This window comes from Littorina saxatilis, linkage group LG2 (assembly GCF_037325665.1).
Source record: "Littorina saxatilis isolate snail1 linkage group LG2, US_GU_Lsax_2.0, whole genome shotgun sequence".
In the NCBI taxonomy this organism is placed as follows: domain Eukaryota; kingdom Metazoa; phylum Mollusca; class Gastropoda; order Littorinimorpha; family Littorinidae; genus Littorina; species Littorina saxatilis.
Window position 1 is genome coordinate 76,191,462 of NC_090246.1, and position 20,572 is coordinate 76,212,033.

The window sequence follows — 20,572 nt, forward strand, 5'->3', positions numbered from 1 at the left end:
TTTTTTTACAGCAAAAAGTGTCTTGAAAGGTCCAGTTATGTTACTGACCATATTTACAGGGTGGGCCATAAAAAGTGTCCACATTTAATTTGTTAATATTTTTCCTGTAAAGTGATATTTTCTTTTCTGTTTCAGATAGAATTTGAGACAAGCATCTTAGAATTCTTTTAAAGCCTGAATGGATCGCATTCCAGTACAGGAAAGGACCAAAATCGTTGAACTTTACTTTGCTACCAATTCTGTGGTTCTCGCCTAGCGCGCTTTTCGGAGAGAGTTCCCTGGCACACACTGTCCATGTGCGAGAACTGTGAAGCGCCTCGTGGATAAATTCAGGGTTATGTCCTTTATTGTTATCTGCGAGACTACCAGTGTTCCTGAATTTATCCACGAGGCGCTTCACAGTTCTCGCACATGGACAGTGTGTGCCAGGGAACTCTCTCCGAAAAGCGCGCTGGGCGAGAACCACAGAATTGGTAGCAAAGTAAAGTTCAACGATTTTGGTCCTTTCCTGCACTGGAATGCGATCCATTCAGGCTTTAAAAGAATTCTAAGATGCTTGTCTCAAATTCTATCTGAAACAGAAAAGAAAATATCCCTTTACAGGAAAAATATTAACAAGTTAAATGTGGACACTTTTTATGGCCCACCCTGTATTTTGTAGCCTTTAGACTTGATGCAAAGCACCCCACTCTAAAATTAACAGTGTCTTTTTTGTGTGCCTTTATATGGTTTCTGCCCCCAAAATCCCTGTAAGACTGTGAGTCTGGAGGAGATTATTTGGTAAAAAAAAAGTATGTGAAGAAGCTGCAGCAGAGTTAACAGTGTTACATAAAGACAACCTCATAGTCATGCTCCTGTGCTAAGCCGTCAAGCGACGCTGTATTTATGTCTTAATGACAGGTGCAAGAACTCCAGCTGATCAAACGGTGTGAACATGGCCAATGCACGCATCTCAAACCAAATAAGCTTAGGTATGCTTCACACAGAGGGAGAGTATTGTAGCCATATCCAACACTCAGATGGTACTTGTGTATTCAATACAGATGCTCTCAGGGCAAAACTGCAGCTTAACAATAAGAGCGAAAAAGTAAGTCTAATGCTACGTGCAAGATAATATGGACATGAGAATGATAGAAATCATTCAAAAGAACTGTCAAGGCCATTTTGCTAAAAACTCCACTCGTCATTTTTCTTTCTAATGATATCACTTTTCCCTTTTCAAATAGACTGACATAGACCTACAGAAACACATACACTCACATGGAGAGAAAGAGTTTCCATCACAAAATACACGTGAGGTAAGCATCAACTTTACATTTGGATTCTAGAAACTCTCACAACAACACACCAGCACTAACAGGTCCGTTTACGATTATTGGACAATAGGTCCAAAACTCGCTGATGACCAAGGAAAGCAACAACCCAATCCTGTCTAAAGTTATATGTCTCTATTTAATAAACGTCTATCAAACTGAGAATTAGAATATACAATATACATTATACAAGGAAATCATTTTATTTATTTGCTGTTAATATCGTTAAACAACATTTCAAGATAACAAGGTTATAATGGCTCATCGTTACAGAAATCATAACACATTCTTATTTTCTTATCAGCGTGGCAAGGAATTCTTCCAGGGTCTCCGTTAAGCCTCATCATGGTCATGATGTCAGCATTGGAGGTTACAATGCTTAACTAACAAGACAGGCAAAAAGCGTTCACACTCAAACGCATCTAATTTTACCTTATACACCAAGGTAAACACACACATACACAACTCTCCACCCCATCCTCTTCCAGAACCTAAGGAAGAGGTAGATCATTTGTTGTGAGGACAGTACATGTAATGGAGTTCATACACGCACACTATTGTCCCCCCTGGGTACATACTAACACTCACATACTGAGTCTGGCATGATTGCAAAAAGTCAAAAACACAAGTTAGCACGCACACACACACACACACACCACAACGACGGACTGTGCGGATTAGTTCTAGGGATATGTTTGTAAAGCTACATTAGAGAAAGAGTGCTGGTACAGTGGCTCGTCGTGCAACACTCACAACAGAACACTGGAAACGACTTGCTTGCTAATAGAGAAACCACACTACTACAAATCAAGAGGTCAATTATAACTAATGTCCGTAAATCAGCGGGATGGTCAATGATGCAAACTGGGTTTTGTTGAACGTTTTGTGAAAACGTCAATTCTGTTATGATAAGACAGACGTTTTTTTCTTCTTGTACTTGAAGAAAGCTACTGATCGAATACAGTCGAATTTTGTTCGAAATTCACCCTATCTTCACCTCTAACATCTTCATAATTCGCAACCAAGTGTTCTTTTCCTTGCGGAGCTTCTACAACTTACGACGCAGATAACACACTAGGAATCTAAGCCGGATCGAAATTAGAAATAATATGGGCTTACAGGGGAGGGGGGGGGGGGGAACACGGGTCGAATGTTACAATAGGAAATCAAGGACCTTCTCCAGGATTCACTGTGAAAGGATGATTACACATGATGTCAGTAATCGACACAATGTGCAAGCCTGTTTGGTTTCCCTTTCTCGTTGTTGTCACCTTTCCAAAACTTTCCAATCAATGACCATGCAAACACGCACCAGTACAAACATGACACGCACACAATCACACAACAATATTTTAAAACTTTTCTAAAGGTGCAAAGCAGAACAGCTACGCATTGGCTATCACGACAAAGCTACAAAGCAGAAGCACTGCACACAGTTACACCAAGTTGATACTCAGTTTCACTACTTAAGCTGTTACAAGAGACCCAACATTCAAGAATCGTGTAAGCACTATAACTACAAGCCGAAGCCCGCGAGCAAGATTCTCTGATGCAGTACTTTGGAAAATACACATGGCAAGACCTAATCAACCACCGTGTAATATACCGATGACTGACAGGTTTATTCCAAATATATATTGCTCTTTTCTCGCTGATTCTACTGGATTATTCTGTGAAACAGTACATGTTCCTTCGCTCTTCATTAAGGAAAGTGTATATCTGGCATGAGTTGAACAAATCGTGGTTATCCAGTTATTACACTCAGTTGGAGATAGCCACAATTATCTGTAACATTCTTGAAAAGAGGACAAGAACGGTTTGGGGGGGGGGGGGTTGAGAATCAGTTTGGGGTAAAAAACCCTCCAGTCTAAACCCCACAACTAAAAAACGATTAACCATAACGCTATCCACAATGAACTAGTTATAAACAAAATTCGTGCATCAAAGAAAAAGACAACATAAAAAGTGGTAGAAAAGACTGCAGATTTTCAAATGAGATTAATAATTTTGCTACTCCTCTTTCGAGTTTCTGTGCCTGACGGATAAAACTCCTTTTGTCAGTCTTCCTTTTCTATGTTGCTACTATCTAGATGATTATACTTTCTTTACAATCCTTATAGACCAAATCTCGAGATGGAGAGAGAGAGAGAGAGAGAGAGAGAGAGAGAGAGAGAGAGAGAGAGAGAGAGAGAGAGAGAGAGAGAGAGAGAGAGAGAGAGAAAGAGAGAGAGAGAGAGAAAGAGAGAGAGAGAGAAGAGAGAGAGAGAGAGAGAGTGAGAGAGAGAGAGAGACAAAGAGAGAGAGAGAGGAGACAAATGCAAAGAAAAAAGGGAGAGAAAATTAATATTCAGGAAAGCAAGAGAAATTCTTCTTTTTCTTCTTGCGTTCGCAGAGCAAGAGAAATGATTTTCAGGAAAAATGAAAACAAATCAAGAGTGTATTTTGTGTGTGCTGTGAAGATATCTAAAGAATGGATCTCCTCCAAAATTCTATAAGAAAAGTGATGAATATTGAATAGACCAGACTTATCCAACGCAAGATAAAACTAATGTGGCAATGGAAACTCATGAAGGAATAAAAGAAACAAAAGTAAAGATAAATGCAAAAGGATACCCCGAGTAAGCATCAATGACACAATACCGTGTAAGGAAAAAAGAGAAGGCACAGAGCTGAAGTTTGTGTAAACTCCTTGTGTAAACGTCATCTTCTTTTGCAAAGTTGTGACCCAGAGAATGCTTTCGGATTCGACAAAAGAAATGTTACAAACAACATGTCTTCATTTGTCTTAAAGAGAAGACGGGTTAGATGTGTTATACTCCCCTTAAAAGCAAGCAATGCAAAGGTCGTTAAATGTTAGCCTGTGACGTCATAAGGTGCACGTGAAATACTCATTGCAAAACAGTTACTACTTTTGAGTCTACACATTGATGAACAAAAATGAACTAAAAATGATAAAAATACATACAATCGTCACATAACAAGGCTTGCTGAAATATATTTACCGCTTCATGGCTTTGTGGTTCCTACACAACTTTTTGGTACTACTTTTATGGAGACAAAGATGCAATTATAATAATATATGCCTTTATTTTATTTTTATTTTTATCAATTTCAAAAAAACTTAGATGATATAACAACTTACATCCCATCAACAAGTTCATAAATTACAGTTTCCTACTTTACAAGATATTGTTATCAACCTTTTATCAATATTATCACATCTGTCAGATGTCGTTTTTCTCTGGAAACGCTTTTTCGTCCCCAACAATATCATGGAAGACGGGGTTGAGTTGGGGTCAGCCTATCATATTACAACATACTTTTTTTGTTGGCTGCTCTGCCACAGATATGGATTGCAGCAACAGATTTGCTTTTGATATATTCACAAGCTCTATGTAATATACACGATGGACTTCATGCTTGCAAAAAAGGCATAGACTGTATACACTTTTTTTTTTATTTAAATGGAAGCCATACTCACATGAAGTATATTTGGGCTTTGGAAATTGTATTTTGTCCCTTCCCACCAATCTTGGTTGATTTCTGTTATAGTTGTACCTAAACAATTGTCACTGTTTATACGCATTATACTCCTTTTGTTTTGGTAAACCACCGGGAGCTCTGGCTAGAAAGGAGCGATTAAAGATTAAACATGATTTTCATTAATTGCCATCAACTATTTCTATTCATCATTTTTAAAAAATCTAAAATTAAAGCCTTGTTAATGTGATGCCAGACTCAGCAGACAATACCAACCAGAACCCGATCCAGATTCTGCAGGGCTAGCAGCCTCGGCATGCTCACTCTTTCGTTTTTTCTCCAGCTTTCCCTGGCGCTTGGCAGCACGCATGGCCCTCTCCTCCTTCTCCTGAGACTCTCGACACTTGTGGAAGTTCTCCACCACGACGCCCACGAACATGTTGAGCACGAAGAAGCCGACGAGCAGGAGGAAGGCAATGAAGTAGATGAGGCGCCACTCGTTGAAGTTCTCTTTGGGCTGGGTGGAGATGAGAAAGGGAAGAGAATAATGTGTGAGTTGAAGAGAGAGGTAGTTGTGAGTGAAGTGAAGAGAAGTGTAGGATGATTAGGATTTTTCGGTAAAGAGAGTGTGCCGATGTGTGCGCACTTTTGTGTGTGTGTGTTTGTGTGTGTGTGTGTGTGTGTGTGTGTGTGTGTGTGTGTGCGTTTCTCTGTGTGTGCGTGTGTGTGTTTGTGTGTGTATGCGTTTGTGTGTGTGTGTGTGTGTGTGTGTGTGTGTGTGTGTGTGTGTGTGTGTGTGTTTGTGTGTGTGATATATATATATATAGAGAGAGAGAGAGAGAGAGAGAGAGAGAGAGAGAGAGAGAGAGAGAGAGAGAGAGAGAGAGAGAGAGAGAGAGAGAGAGAGAGAGAGATGATGAAGGAACTTTATTTTTCAAGGATAGAGGTTTAAGGCGACGCCTTTTCTTACAACCGGTCCTTACTTCTAATAAAAATGTCTAATAAATAATAAACAAGTAAAGCAACATGACAAATAAACAAAGTAAACGAACGAACCAGCAAACAATCGACAAGTAAGCAAACAAGCAAATAAACATAAACAACAAAATGACAAAGTAAGCAACATACAAATCGAAAGCGAAACATGCAACATGTTAATTGAGGTTACACATGTAAAGTGATCGACAGTAAAATTCACACGATACCAACGTTTACACTAATGCTAATAATCATTATATGGTGTAAATGATGATGATGAAGATGTTGATGACGATGATGATGATGATGATCAAGTGATGATGATGATGATGATAATGATGATGATGATGATAATGATGATGATGTTGATGATGATGATGGAAAATCGCAACATAAATTCCACATAATACATATAATAAAGAACATATTTGTGTAATTCATAAAGCTTTGCCAATTGTTGACAGCTACTTGCACGTGTTAAGACTAGTACAGCCATCTAGAGAGAGACTAACCGAGAGACATATAGAGACAGAGGCAGAAAGAGAGAAACATAGACAGAGATAGAGAGACAAAGACAGAGAGACTGAGACTGAGACAGAGAATCAAACTGAAAGCATAAATCATTCAGGCTAGTTCTGCACAACTGCAATTGTAAACATTTTGACAGAAAATGTCAAGTTTAACAACAATGTTATCAATCCACACCGGAAATAAAAGTCTACTACTACAAACGCTCAGAGAACAAAGTGATGCAACATAGTTAAAAATTTGCAAAAATCCCAAGTCCCTTCTGAATAAATGTTCTTGCATCTTGTACTCACCTGCTGGTCCACACCTACAGCGTCCAGGCCGGTGTACATGATTTGCACCCACCCGTCCTTTGACGCCAACACAAATAGAGCCATCAGAGCCTGGAAATAAGAAAGACTTAAAGTAATACCACCTTCTTGCCATGATTTCACTACTTCCTCAACACATGTTTTGCAATGCAAGTGCTTGTATGAATACGCCTTTAACATTTTATTTGTAATATACTGTTCAAAAAAAGAAACGCATAGCTTGTAATATTTGGTTAATTTAGTTATATGGCTACAAGGATATCCACCAAACTGCAGAAAATGTTTATCTGGTCGTCGACCTTTCGTCCATTGCCACAAGTGAGCTCTGCACGTGACGCATGCGTTATCAGTGGCTACAATGTCAAAATTGCTCATTTGGCATCACCACTCGTCATGCTTCAGTGTAATCTCGTGAAACTCGGGGAATATTGAGCTCTCACCATGTCTTCCAAAACCCATAAAAGCGGATTGTTCGCCACAAAGAAATCAGACGACAATTAAGCGACGAAAGATGGCCCGATTGAGCAGAGAAGACCGCCAAATTGCATTGGGTCGTTTACAAGCAGGCCAAAGTCAAAGTGCAATCGCCAGGCACTTCCACGTGTCCCAGAGCACCATCAGTAGACTGTGGGTCAGGTTTCAAGCCACTGGCTCCGTTGTTGACTTGCCACGAGCGGGAAGACCAAGGGCGACAACTGCTGCTCACGACCGCTTCATACGGCTCCGCCACCTCCGGAATCGTTTCCTGTCGGCCTCATCTTCTGTCCAGGCGCTCCCCGGGCCACACCGATTATCGGACCAGACCGTGCGGAACCGCCTGCATGAAGCTGGTTTGAGAGCTCGCAGACCTCACAGAGGAGCTGTCCTCACCCGCCGCCATCGCCAGAACCGAGTGCAGTGGGGCAACCAGCACCTTTGCTGGACCGTCCGGAATCACTGGAGACACGTGTGGTTCAGCGACGAGTCCTACTTCCTGCTCCAGCGACATGATGGACGGAGGAGGGTCTACCGGAGAGTAAACGAACGTTACGTGCCCAACTGTGTGGATGAGGCACCCGTTCATGGTGGTGGAGGCGTCATGGTGTGGGGGGCGATCAATACCGCTGGAAGGAGCACCCTGGTGAACGTCCAAGGGCGCATAACTGCCCAGCGATACGTGGAGGAAATTCTGCGCCCACACGCCCTTCCTCTTCTGGCTGACCAGGATGCCATATTCCAGCAGAACAACGCTCGCCCGCACACAGCACGACTCACCACCCAGTTCCTCACCGACCACCATGTCCAGGTGCTTCCCTGGCCATCCATGTCGCCAGACATGAACCCGATAGAACACCTCTGAGATGAATTGGACAGACGTGTGCGCAGGCGAGAAGAAGCGCCGGCACATCACCGCGATCTATTGCAGGCACTTCAGGAGGAGTGGGACACCATGCCACAGCAAGATATCCGGCATCTGATCCAGTCCATGCCCAGAAGGTGCCGGGCAGTTGTTGCTGCTCAAGGCAGTCACACCCCCTACTGACTTGACAGCCTCGGCACCCAATCGTATTGATTGACTGATTGATTTGAAGATGCAAATGAACTGTGTGTGCATTCAACTGTGTCCATACCAAATTTCAAACAAATAATCTAAATATTGGATTTTCTGTTAATTTTTTCGAAAAATAAAACAAATTTGGCAAGTAGCAACTATGCGTTTCTTTTTTTGAACAGTATACATTAATGTTTTACTCTTCCTATTTTTATGTCAAGGCTTTTACATGAGATAAGAGTACCTTTCCGTCCATCTTCTTTTCTTCTATCTTATGTGTCATATTGCTGGGCACTAACCAGTCCGAGGTTGTCAAAGTTGTACTTGTGGTTGATCCACAGGTTCTTCTTGTCCGCCTCACAATCCGTGCGATTCGTAACGTTCTCCACATTGGGCCCTTTGCAGTAGAAGAACGTCCCTTTGAACAGCTGAAACACCAAGCACAAGTTTACATTATACATACATGTAGTCAAGCGCTATTCTTAGACAAGGATCAGTAGAGAGACAAAACGGTATTTGATGCTTTATAACCGACTCCGACTTTTTCAAATACATATTTAAACATGCATGCCATAACTTTTCTTAAACCTGAATAAACAAAATATTTCAACTAATTCCTCAGTCTTCGTTTCATTTGTTTTGTATCTTCTTGACATAAACATTTAGCAAGCCTTGCTTGCACCTATAACCTCTAAAATATGCTAAATGCTTTGCTTATTTGGTGTTGTATCTCAACAAAATAAGCGTTAGTAAGCCCTACTTTTCAAAATGGGTAAATGGCCCCTCACAGTCGAAGACTATTTCATTGTTGTCGTATCTCCTCAACATGAACATTTAGCACAGTCTGCCCCTTGCTCTACAAGTATAAAGTAGGCAAGGTAAATAGCCTATCAAGACGAAACGGTACAGGCAAACCAACCTGAACGCCAAGGATGCCGAAGATGATGAAGAATGTGCAGCAGATGAGGACGATGTTGCCGATGGGACGGAGAGATGACAGCAAAGTCTGCACCACCAGCTTCAGACCTGGAGCTCGGCTGATCACTCTGTGTACACGACAAACCTCACAGGTTAGAATTTATGAAAACAATGTCCATACCATGGGATACGCAACTAGCTTTAAAGTCATCGCGAACACATTCAAAGTAACTGAGTACAAAAGTTAAAATCATTGGTTTAACTCTAGCTTTCATAGCGTAAGTGCTTCCAATAATATTCAGATTGTTTAGATGTTGTTGCACTATTGCCTGGGGTACACTGAAATCTGGATGGTATCCACTTCTTCATAGCATAGCTTACATTTTCTGAACTGCGTAAAATCTCACCTATTTTCTTTCATGAAAAGGGGGCAATGATTGTCCAAGGCGGCTAACAGAACAGTAAAGTAACAATATCTATCTCTTGTTAAATCATAAACGGTTCAGCAACCCCACTGCATCTGAACGACAACAGCGTATGCACAAGCCTGAGGATATGCAATATTCATATTTTTGTTCGAGTGTGCACGACATAAAAACTTTGCTTCGTCTTGGAGGTCGCAGATTGAGCAAAATCCTGGGTATCACCTAAACACCTGTTAAAATCAGGATAAAGGAAAAAGAAATCCACTGTTGTCAAGAGGCAGTAGCATGTTCCAAAACTCAAATACCAAAAGAAATCCTGTTACAATTAGAAAGAGGTAGACGCTTCACTGTACCTGAGAGGCCGCAGTGTACGCAAGAGCCTAAAGACCCTGAGTATGCCGAAGATGCGGGGACTGCTGTTAGCAGTGAGGGAGACGAGGATGTCGACGAGAGAGATGATGACCAGGAAGCCGTCCATCACGTTCCAGCCACTCTTCAGGTAGGCGTGTTTCCCCACTATCATGCCCTTGGCAATCACCTGAGGTAAACATTGCGTACAGCGGAATGTTATATGTGTACATCTACAACACTGGAACCCAAATGTGGGATAGAGAAACTACGCTCTCTGTTACCATTTCCAAGTTGTCATAATGTTGGGGGAACGGATTTCTTTTAATGTGGTTCAACTGGAGGTTTGTGTAAGGTCCATTATTATGGTTGTTTGACCTTCTTAATGGTCAAGTAAGGAACAGTCCATAGTTGCAGCAAGATATGGATGCAGATGTGCCGTAACTGATATGAATACTGCAATGTGAGGTAACAGATGTTACTGAGAAAGGCGCAATATGCTACACAAGTAGGTTGGTGTATTTTTAGCCCAATGTACACACTGTCGCTGCTTAATGTGCCGTTTGATTAGCATACATGTCAACATCAATCCCATCTTTTACTGCACCATCATACACAGATACATGGATTTGAAAATATTCATCCTTACTGACACGAATTTGTACCTTTATGAACATTTCCAGAGCGAAAACCACCGTAAACATGTAGTTGGCATAAGTCAGAAAAGTTCTCTCCTGAAACAAACACGGAATTGAAAATGTATGAAACAACAACATTTACGATAACTTATTAATCTAAACAAATCATTTTACAATTGGTGAACACGCTAAAAAAACAAACAAACGACAAAACATTTTCAGGACTATCATGAAAAAATATTTAATTATTTATATTAAGACAAGAAAACTAAAAGAAAACGGGATGAAGAGGGATAGTCATGTAAGTTTTCAAAATGCAGCGCATCTGCTTGTCACTCGGCTGAAATTACGATGTTGGAAATGAACCCTCTGAGATACTTTGTCAAACCAGAAAGCAATTCAAATCCTACATCCAGCTCTTGTTTCTGTGATTTCAGGTCTTTATTTCTAAAAGACTACAGCAGCCAATCATGTTTAGAAATTCAGCCCCTGCAGTGTCATGCACAAGAACATCTATTCGCCACTGCTGATGCAAATCTTCTACCAGGTTTTATCTGCATGGATAGACAGTAAGAAAGTGAATGAAAACATGTTAAAATGTACTTTAATTGATAGTTTTACTGGGGTTCTACGAACAGGAGTCTACAATTTAACTGTGCATATTCAAGCAGCGAAGCACACAAACACAGCCATGTTTGCACTGTATTGAAATGTAAGCATCAAACTAACTTTCAAAAGCTGGAAAAACAGCTAATGTATCTGATAATCAACTTTCTGCAATTACATGGACTGTTGGTTTGTGAAATGGGAACTGCAGCAGAATTTTCTATTTCATTCTCTTTTGACACACTATATGTTCGCAAATTCTACTGATCTAAAAAGCCTGCTATCATCAACATTTCACACGTTTTACCTCCTCTGAAACCTGAAACACCAATAGGTATAGGACTCAACCAAATAAAACGTACACCATGAAACGAAATACAGATAAACCAAACTGGTCTGACACAGGTGAAATGACTGCACAGTCACACGGGTATCGTTTATGTAATCTGTAACTTAACATTGATGACTCAACGATGATGACCAAGCCTTTGAATCATGTGTAAGAAACTCACACAAAACCAAACATATTGCCAACTACAGGGAATACAGTTGTTTATTTGAAAATAAGTAAAAGCTACTGGAAACTAAAACAAACAAATAAAGAAACAGACAAACAAACAAACAAACCAACCACAGTTAATACGATAGGTGTAACAGCAGGCACAAAGAAATGTAAACAACAGCAAAACAAATCAAACAAATATAAATGTAATCTGTGCAATTGTTTCTTACATTGCTGTGAGGAGGAATGTCTGGTCGCTCCATGGCAAGGGTGATGCAGTTCAAAGCGATGAAGAACAACACCGTATTGTCAAACCAGCGGCGTGATATGAGGTGATGACATACTTTACGCAGTCTGCAACACATACACAGTCAGATGTATTGTGAAGACACGTTCAAGGTGACATCACTCTGTTACATGCACCAATGGAAGGAAACACAGCACAGCCGTGCTAGTTAGGCGACTATTTCGAGGTCACCATGGCGTGCAACAATGGTGCTGTTAACTACTCATTCGTGTCTGCCCTGTCCAAAAGCTTTAACATCAAGGTTTAACAAATCGAACATCTATTTAAATACACATGACCATAAGTTACATGCGAAAACATTCCTCTCCCTTGTAGTACTGAGTTGTAAAGCTTTACCGCTTCAAAAGTGCTATTCGGAAAAAAAATACTATCTGACTTGTATTGAGTAAAAGTTATTATCAATATAAAGAAAATATTGCTTACGGGTTTTCCATATGCAAGATGTAGAGGGCGTACTCATGGCGCTCGAGGAAGCACCCTTTGGGTTCCGGACACCAGGAGCAATTCCAGTCCTGCAGAAGGCACAAGCAAAATGCTACTTTATTTTTATTAAGTTCGTATTTAAGAAAAAAAATTCTGAACTTATTCATGGGCTTAACTTTAAGATACATTAACACATGCATCAGCTTTTAGAAATGCTCTCACATAAAAACAACGATACTTTAAGATGAAATGTGGGGACTTCATCGTTCGCACAACCCTGTTGCTGGAATCGCTGGTAAATGCCTTGTTTCCTCCCCTCACTCATGTTTTATTGTTTAGCAGGGTTTAAAACCTTTCTTCTTATTCACCGTTAATGGTTTGCGCCTCACTCGTACGCTTTGGTTTTGAACGAGTGAGCTATTTTGTATCTGTTCGTTTCTCCATTAAGGCAGTCAGCTGGGTTTTCAGGGGATAAAACCTTTCTGTTCTATAAACCTTTGGTTTAAACACAATTTTATTCAAAATATATGACATGAAACAATTGACCAAAAATGCAGCAAGGACACGAACTCAAGCAGATGCTTATTTGACGTGACCATAACAATGCTAAGTTACACAAGTTTTCATGATGGTGGACAACACAGTCTATAAACCTTCAAACTATCATGATTCACTGAGCACCTTCACTAACCGTTTCATCAATGGCGTCAGGGTCCTCCTCATCCTCTTCTCCTTCGTCCCGATCTAGAGCTACCTTGACATCGGGAAGGTCCAGCAGGTTCTTGGTCCTGGCATGCTCCTCCTTGGAGGCACCGCTCCCCAGGGAGTTGAGTGTCCTGTGGCTGGTGAACGAGTTCTGGCGGCTCAGTTCAAAGGAGTTGCAGATGCTGCGACCAGAGGTGATAGAGTTGTTGCGGCTCCAGCCACTATGGTTGCTCTTGATTGAGTTCTTGGGCGTCAGAGTGCGGTGCCCCTTCACCGAGTTCTGGGGGCTGAGAGTTCTCTGGTTGTTCAACGGCAGGTGTCCGTTGCAGTCGCTGTTGTGATCGGGAAAAGGTGGGGGTAGAAATGAGTACATTGTTTTTGTGCCACATGTCATATACATTATGCATGACTAACTGTTTGTCAATAAGCTCTATACACTATCTAAGAACCCCTTTTTGTGTAAATGATAGTGTGCTAAACTGTTACCCACATTTTGCATGGCTTTCGTTGATTATCTATAAGTTCTAAAATATTTCAGAGTAATTTTCTGTGTACACTTTTGTATATTAATTTGGTTAATATGGTTACATGAGGCATGTCTTGTTTTGTTATCCTAGATCCAATACGCTTTAAATTGTGCGGTTAAAGGAGAAATGCCAGGTCAGCTGGACAGCCATCCATGCCTGCTCCTTGATCATAAATTAAAACTTTCAATTTCCTCAGATTTGTTTGGTAAGGTTTTATTAAAATGTCCCGGCAGCAAACACCAAAGAAACAAATTATTCATTCAGCCACAAAGTTTATTCAAAGAAGAACATTTACGTACTACCTGTTTGACATCTTTTGGTCAAGCAACGTACACTGTTGCCAACAATGAAACAAAAGACTTAATCAAGTCACACAAAGAAAAGGAGGAAAAGAAGAAAGATATTAAATTAGTACAGCAAACAAAATATTGGATACCCAGTCAGAGATTTAGAACGTCCTTTACGCACAGACATTGTAAATCAATTACGAAGAATCATAAAAGTATACCTTACAGAATTAAGAATTACATTTTGTCCTTCACTTCTGCCAAGACCCTAAATTACATGAATTAAAAGTTGAATCAAAAACTTGCAAGATGGTCACAGAAATATTGATGATTGAAATACATTAAACGCAAGAGAACGACACCAAGGCACAAGTAAATTGCAAAAAGGGATTTTTGTACAAATTACAAATGAAAGTTTACCCACACATAAAGAAAAACAGCACCTAACGTAAATTTGCAAAACATGAAAGAATGAAACCCAAATGGCTCTGACTGGCGTTTGGAAAATATGTGACGTTTGTGTTTTATTCCCTTTATTACTTTGCGCCTGAGGGTTTTATCCAAAGTAATGGCTGTCCCAACAGCTATGTACGCTCAAACTCATTTTTTAAAGCACAAGTTAGACAAACAATCTTTACATTACAATAAGGCAGCTATTATTTAACTTTTATGTTTTTCATTTTGTTTTAATTTTCGACCTCTCATGGATTTCAGTTTCCGGGAGCCAAAAGAAATTTTGAAACGTTTTACAAATACATTCAAAAAGGGAAACGTTGAAATATAAGGGATAAAAACACGAAAGAATCAACATAATACTGGTGTGATCTTTTCAGAAAGGCTCGGAAAACATTGAGGAAAAACAGGAAAAACGTTGTGATCAGTCTGAGCAGAAAGGCTTTGTAAAAAGTTATCATAAGGCTTTGAACGAAGCAAAACAGGTTATCACACAGGAAGATAGGTAAACAAAACAGAGTACGTAATAGCGGAACTGGTAGGGGGGGGGGGGGGGGCGGATTAATAAGACATTGGATTCTGAAATCTCACTTTAAAAAAAACTAAATTTACGAAAATAGCAAAGCTAAACCTACCCTTTTGAACTGCAATTGATTTAATAAAGAGCACCTCAATACTTTATCTTGTGTTTTGAAAAGTACTGAAAATCGCACATTTGCGTATCAATATGGAAGGTGGGCAGAGACAGAAAAGATGCACGAAAAAAAGAAGCATTTGGGAATAATATAAACGTTTATGCCAGTTGAAAGGAAGGAAGCTGAGGATATACTTGTAAGAGAAAGCAAAGCAGGACAGAGGGGACAGGATAGTCGAGTTGGTAGGTGGATCAGGATGGAAAAAATGAACATTGTGATTTAATATCCGGCTGGATGATTAAAAAAACAAACACTTCAATACATGCACAATAGACCAAATTACCTGAAATAATAGGTGACGCAGCTGGAAAGGAAGGGAGGACGTATGATTGAGAACAGCGCTCATAGCAAGATTCGTGTACAAACAGCCAGCAAAAGTAATCAACAGAAAATGGCATGCTGGTGCTCAGATATTACTCATAACTAGTGCCTCAGAAGCACATGCATATTAGAACCGTCGCAACTGTTCTATTGCCTGTTTTCTAAACGGTACTATACAGTGTACATGAAACCAAACGAAACCAAAATCGTAACTTCAATGTGTTTACTTTCCAAGCCATTCATACCGAGAACGTTTCAGCGGCAGGAACAGGAGTTGCCAGGTATGGCAAGCTTTGCATGCAATATGAGTTACTTCCACCAAAAGATGAAGCCAAAGAAAAACTATATATAACGTATGTAAGTAGCAGCAAAGAAGGTTTGTCAAGTATAACACGGGAAAAATAAAAGTTTTTATGAAGATGGGAGAAAATAATGACCCTTTTTGGCTCACGTAAGTGTAGCCTATGCGATGCTAACTTTTGTCTGTCTGTGCGTGCGTGCGTGCGTGCGTGCGTGCGTATGTATGTATGTCTGTGGTAGAAACTTTAACATTTGACTGAACACTAAAATACTAATTTTACCTGGTTATTATTCAAGCAACAGCTTCAAAGTATTGAAGCAATGATCAACATTTTGTCGGCACGTATGTAGTTACAGTGTGTATCCAAAGAAAACGGGTGGTGGGGGGTTTTGGGGGGGTAAAAACAGCTGACTGGTTTGTGTCGTGTGTGGTATGTAGACCAGGTCAGGGGTCAAGGTTAGGTCAGATCGCGTGAAGGATTGTGGTATAGATACAGTTATCACCGAGCTGCAGTTCGCCGATTCGGAGAAGACGATTTCACATTGTTCGGTTTCGTAGCTCCAGAAAAATAGATAAAGAAGATACCAAAGGAGATTTCCTACAGGTTAATCTGCACAGCGTGTCGAAAGCACAGTGTCGATCTGGCCATCTGGCAGTCGTGTCCCGTAAGTAGGCTACAGACAGACAGATCTAGATCTAGTGTCTCGCACTCTTGCACCGTGTCACCTATGCTTACTGTGTGTGTGTATGTGTGACGGAGTGATTGAGCTTGTGTTACTGTTTGTCGATTTCTTACGTGAGCCTTGAAGGCTTCGCCTCTTGGTTTTTTTGTAAGAAAGCGAAACTATTCTGAAGACTACTCTAGTAGGGTTATCTAGTGACCATTTCTGTTTGTCTAATGTAATACAACTAATACCGAACACTATTAACTACCTAAGGCTACATAGTAAAGCAAACTAAAAAGTAAATAAAGCAACAACAAAATATCAATAACACCTTTGGTTGACAATTCCAGGCGACACGCCTGGGCTGTACAAAGTAGGAGACTGCGAGTTCTGGCTGGAGGAGAACGCATCGTCGTCCACATCGTCGGCACTGTCGGAAAAGCTGTCGACAACGAGGCTGGTCTTATCGCCGTTACGACGTCGGTTCTTGAGACGCCAGCTGCTCCGCTGACTGCCCCTGCTACTGGAGCGGTACAGACGTGGGGAGGGTCGAGGGGACCCTCTGTAACTCAAGCTTGCCTACCAGAATGAAATGAAGCCATTAAGAATCCAAATACGAGAACATCTAATTATTGCCACATTCAGAAGTACGTCGACCAGTCTTTGTAGTGGACGGACTTACACATTATAATGAGACAATAACAAAATAAAAATTAGTTCAGTAAAGCGTTGACTCCTCGATATATAAAAAGACAAAAGTTGAGGAATATAATCAAAACCGCAAAGGTTTAATTCTTCCATGCCATCTTGCAAGGATTAGAAGCTCTTCAGTAAAGCACATTCAAGACCCCCCAAAACCACGCCTTTAAAACGAAGCGAATCTAAAAATAGGGAGGTACATTTACAGAGGCTCTAAACAATAAAATAGAGAGGGGGCGGGGTTTTTGAACCTAAAGGAATTTTTCAGCAATAAAGTAAAGTTGTAAAATGGATTGAAAAATTCCTGCAACTCACAGAGGACCTGTCACCGGTCTCAACAGACAGCGAACTGCGGTTCATGTTGACGGACACGGTCAGCTTGTTGCTGTCCTTGAGGGCGCTCTCGTTGGGCGAGCCTTGAGGCGTGGCCATGGGCGTCCCCATGGGCGTGGCGGCGGTGTGTGTGATGATCGGAGGGTTAACAGGCCCGTCCAGCGAGCTCTGATGTTCCAGGGTTGCGCTCTGCTGCGTGCCTTGGTTTTCATTGGAGGTAGTGATGGACACGGGTGGAGGCAGTGCTAGCATCTTCTTTTCTGTGGTGCCAAATAAGGAATTGTTAAACATCGTCGCATTGAGGGCAAACAGTTTGTTCGCCTTTGGCTATCAATAATGTCCGTTTACCTTCATGTTTTTGTATCGTTTATGGTTCTTAACCTTTACTATTGTTGGCCTTCATTTTTTGTTTCCAAAGTAAGACCAAGCGGTGCTTAGAGACAATTTGCCATTTGTATATAAACAAGACAATAGATATTAACGTTTTCTTATCAAGTCTTATTTTATTTATTTGCGTTGTGCAAATACAGCCCACTTCGTACATTTTCTTCTCTGTTTTGTGAAAAACAACAAGGATTCTGTGCTGAGGTTCGTACCGTATAGCTTGATTACTTTGATATATGTATCACAGTAATTCAAACGACATAAATGTTGTTCCAACCTCAAGCAAAACACACCTACTTAGAAGCAAAAAGGGCAGCATTCGTTTGCGATTTGGCATCTGAGCATAACCTTTTTGCCTTTTGCCAAAACTGCGAATTACAATATCGACTTGGTACTCTTCGCACACAGTATCATTTGTTAGACTTTCCGTTCTGATGTAGATTCCTGCTTGTTTTCTTCTATTCTTAAATTGGTTTGTGCTCTATGTACTACTTTCCACCTGAATATTAATGCTCACAACAAACCATACCGGCTTAAAGGTTTGTTCAGATCAGTGGTTAAGATTAATAGGGAAATACAAGAAGTTTGTTTTTTCCCCGCTCTATTCTACTTTTGTTTGCGTTTTACAAAATGTTAGTTATATGGTTGACACATGCACTACTAATTCCCACAGTATAACCTTGCAACAAGCCAATACCTTTCTCTTTGTTGTTCTTCAGGTCTAGGGAGTCCGAGGCAGTGATCTTGTTCTGTTCCTTGTGCACATCTCCAATGTTGTTGTTCTCAGCTAGTCGTATCCGTTCTTTCTCTTTTTCTTGTTTCTCAAAATCCTCCTGCTCCTTCTGCTTCTCTTTCTTCTTATCTTCATCCTAGAAACATGAACCAACCCGGATATATTAATATATACACATCACTACCCTGCTCCCACTCCCTCCAACCCTCCTCCTCCATCCACAGCACACACACTTTAAAGGAGAGCAAGATTAAAAATAACCACAATATTTGAAGTAACAAATGTGAAAAGACATGACCTTTTTAGAATATTCTACACTTGTACTGCAATAGACCTAAATAAAACTAGTTTAAAAAACCGCGAAATCACCATGTAAACCAAAAAAGGAAACAGACTTGCATCGGTCCCAAATAGCCATATTGGTTGTAGGGACATTAAACAAGCTTTAACGACCCCTACCCCCCCCCCCCCCACACACACACACGCCTATCTTACTTCGGTAGAGAAGCCCTCGACCAGGATGGCAACGAGGAGGTTAAAGAGGACGTAGTTGCCGAAGGTCATCAGGGCGATGAAGTAGAGGGAAGCCCAGTTGGAGGTGTGGTGCATCCCGTTGTATAAAACTGTGTTCCAGTCCTCTTGTGTCAGCACCTGGGCCAAAGTGGACACTGTCTTAGTCACCCATGGACAAGCCTCCAGGGCCTTTTTCATAGGGACTTTCCTTCCCGCGTACACGATCATGTTCACCTCGCAGGCACTTGCCATGGGGTGGGTGGGGGCTGGAGGGTGGATTGTGCTCTCTTGTCTAAGAATACTAAAGCAATATTAGCAGAACCCAACGCCAAGCCCCCACCCACCCGGTGTCAAGTGTTGTGGTTAACCACCACAGATCTCCATGAGCTTTTACATTATATAATTGCATCCTTTCACTTATGGTTAGACGCAACAAAATGAACGACGTGGCTGAATTCTGTGCTGGTTAGGATCTTTGTGTGTGCTGAATCCACTTAGCAGATCGACAAAGATTTTTTTCGCAAATTTGATTTAACAAACAAAAATCCATTGTGCACAGAGTGCAGCCAAGCTGTCGACTTTTGACTTTTGTGTAGGATGCTCTTATCTTGTGTATCAGCCAGAACAGATCTGCTGTAGGGAACATGATCGCTTTCACGAGACGGAATGTTCCCGTAAGTTTCAGTCAACAAACAAGGAATAATGTATTTTACGCTATGGTTATCAAAATATAAATGCTTGGTGCCTTGGCAACATTTACATAAACTCAAAATGAACATGTTGCTTTACTTCTAAATAATTAAGACATTCACGAAAACCGCAGATAAGCTGCATCATTAAAGTTACTGTTACTGTTTTCGTGTAGTTTGATATGTACACACTAACTTTGTTGAGTATATATTGCTAAACAAAAAAGAAGAAATCATCTATCAACAACTGACGAAATATTGGCAAAGAAATAACGAAACACTGGTTCCTTTTGTGTTTTCTGTTGTGTTGTTATGGATAGCTACGGCGTAATACTGCGGTTCAAATATGATTTGTTCATTGGCAGTACTAGTGTTAGCTTATCATAAATAGTAGTAAAGTATTCTCCTTATTATAATATAGCGTTAGAGTTCAAACGGCTGAGAATGTCTTATGAAAAAAGGGATTTCATGAGATTCAATTATTATTCGTCCTGCTTTTTGTTATTGTTGCAAACTGAGATGATATATAACTTTTACAATACAAAGTTCACACAATTACGACAATACACATCACAGCATCAGCTACAATTCACTGCACTTAAACTATTCTTCACTACCAATAGATTACAGGTCTTCTGACTTTATGTTAAACAAATGTAGAACAATGCTACTCTGAAGACACAACTCAAAGCATACAAAAGAATTTCAATGGTAAGACAGGTATCTATCTATCTAGCTACACAACTGCTGTAGAGTATTGAGTTACTCAGAATTGGCCAATCAAAAGGCTAATACTACAAAATGCAGCTTGCAGTAAAATGATGACGTCAAACTCCTTCTTTTAAAACTAATAAAGTCTGAATTTTTGTTTAATGTAAAAACAAAAGACGCAAAGAGAATGCCACGTCCTGTTAGCTTTTGCTTTTTAAGCGTTTGATTTTAATTTTGATAATAAAGGT

At 40.5% G+C, this 20,572-nt stretch overlaps 1 protein-coding gene across 1 annotated transcript in view; it reads right to left on the bottom strand.

The window, feature by feature from the left end:
• Nucleotides 1-20,572, bottom strand: part of LOC138959746 (voltage-dependent T-type calcium channel subunit alpha-1G-like) — a 78,036-nt gene that overhangs the window by 20,648 nt on the left and 36,816 nt on the right. The window contains exons 12-24 of the mRNA XM_070331354.1: nt 18,907-19,062; nt 18,376-18,547; nt 17,277-17,554; nt 16,594-16,841; nt 13,000-13,345; nt 12,309-12,397; nt 11,809-11,932; nt 10,498-10,566; nt 9,838-10,022; nt 9,061-9,187; nt 8,441-8,569; nt 6,593-6,682; nt 5,118-5,310 (exon numbers count right to left, since the gene is read on the bottom strand). Coding sequence (XP_070187455.1) covers nt 5,118-5,310; nt 6,593-6,682; nt 8,441-8,569; nt 9,061-9,187; nt 9,838-10,022; nt 10,498-10,566; nt 11,809-11,932; nt 12,309-12,397; nt 13,000-13,345; nt 16,594-16,841; nt 17,277-17,554; nt 18,376-18,547; nt 18,907-19,062 — 2,206 coding nt within the window. The remainder of the gene's footprint in view (nt 1-5,117; nt 5,311-6,592; nt 6,683-8,440; nt 8,570-9,060; nt 9,188-9,837; nt 10,023-10,497; nt 10,567-11,808; nt 11,933-12,308; nt 12,398-12,999; nt 13,346-16,593; nt 16,842-17,276; nt 17,555-18,375; nt 18,548-18,906; nt 19,063-20,572) is intronic.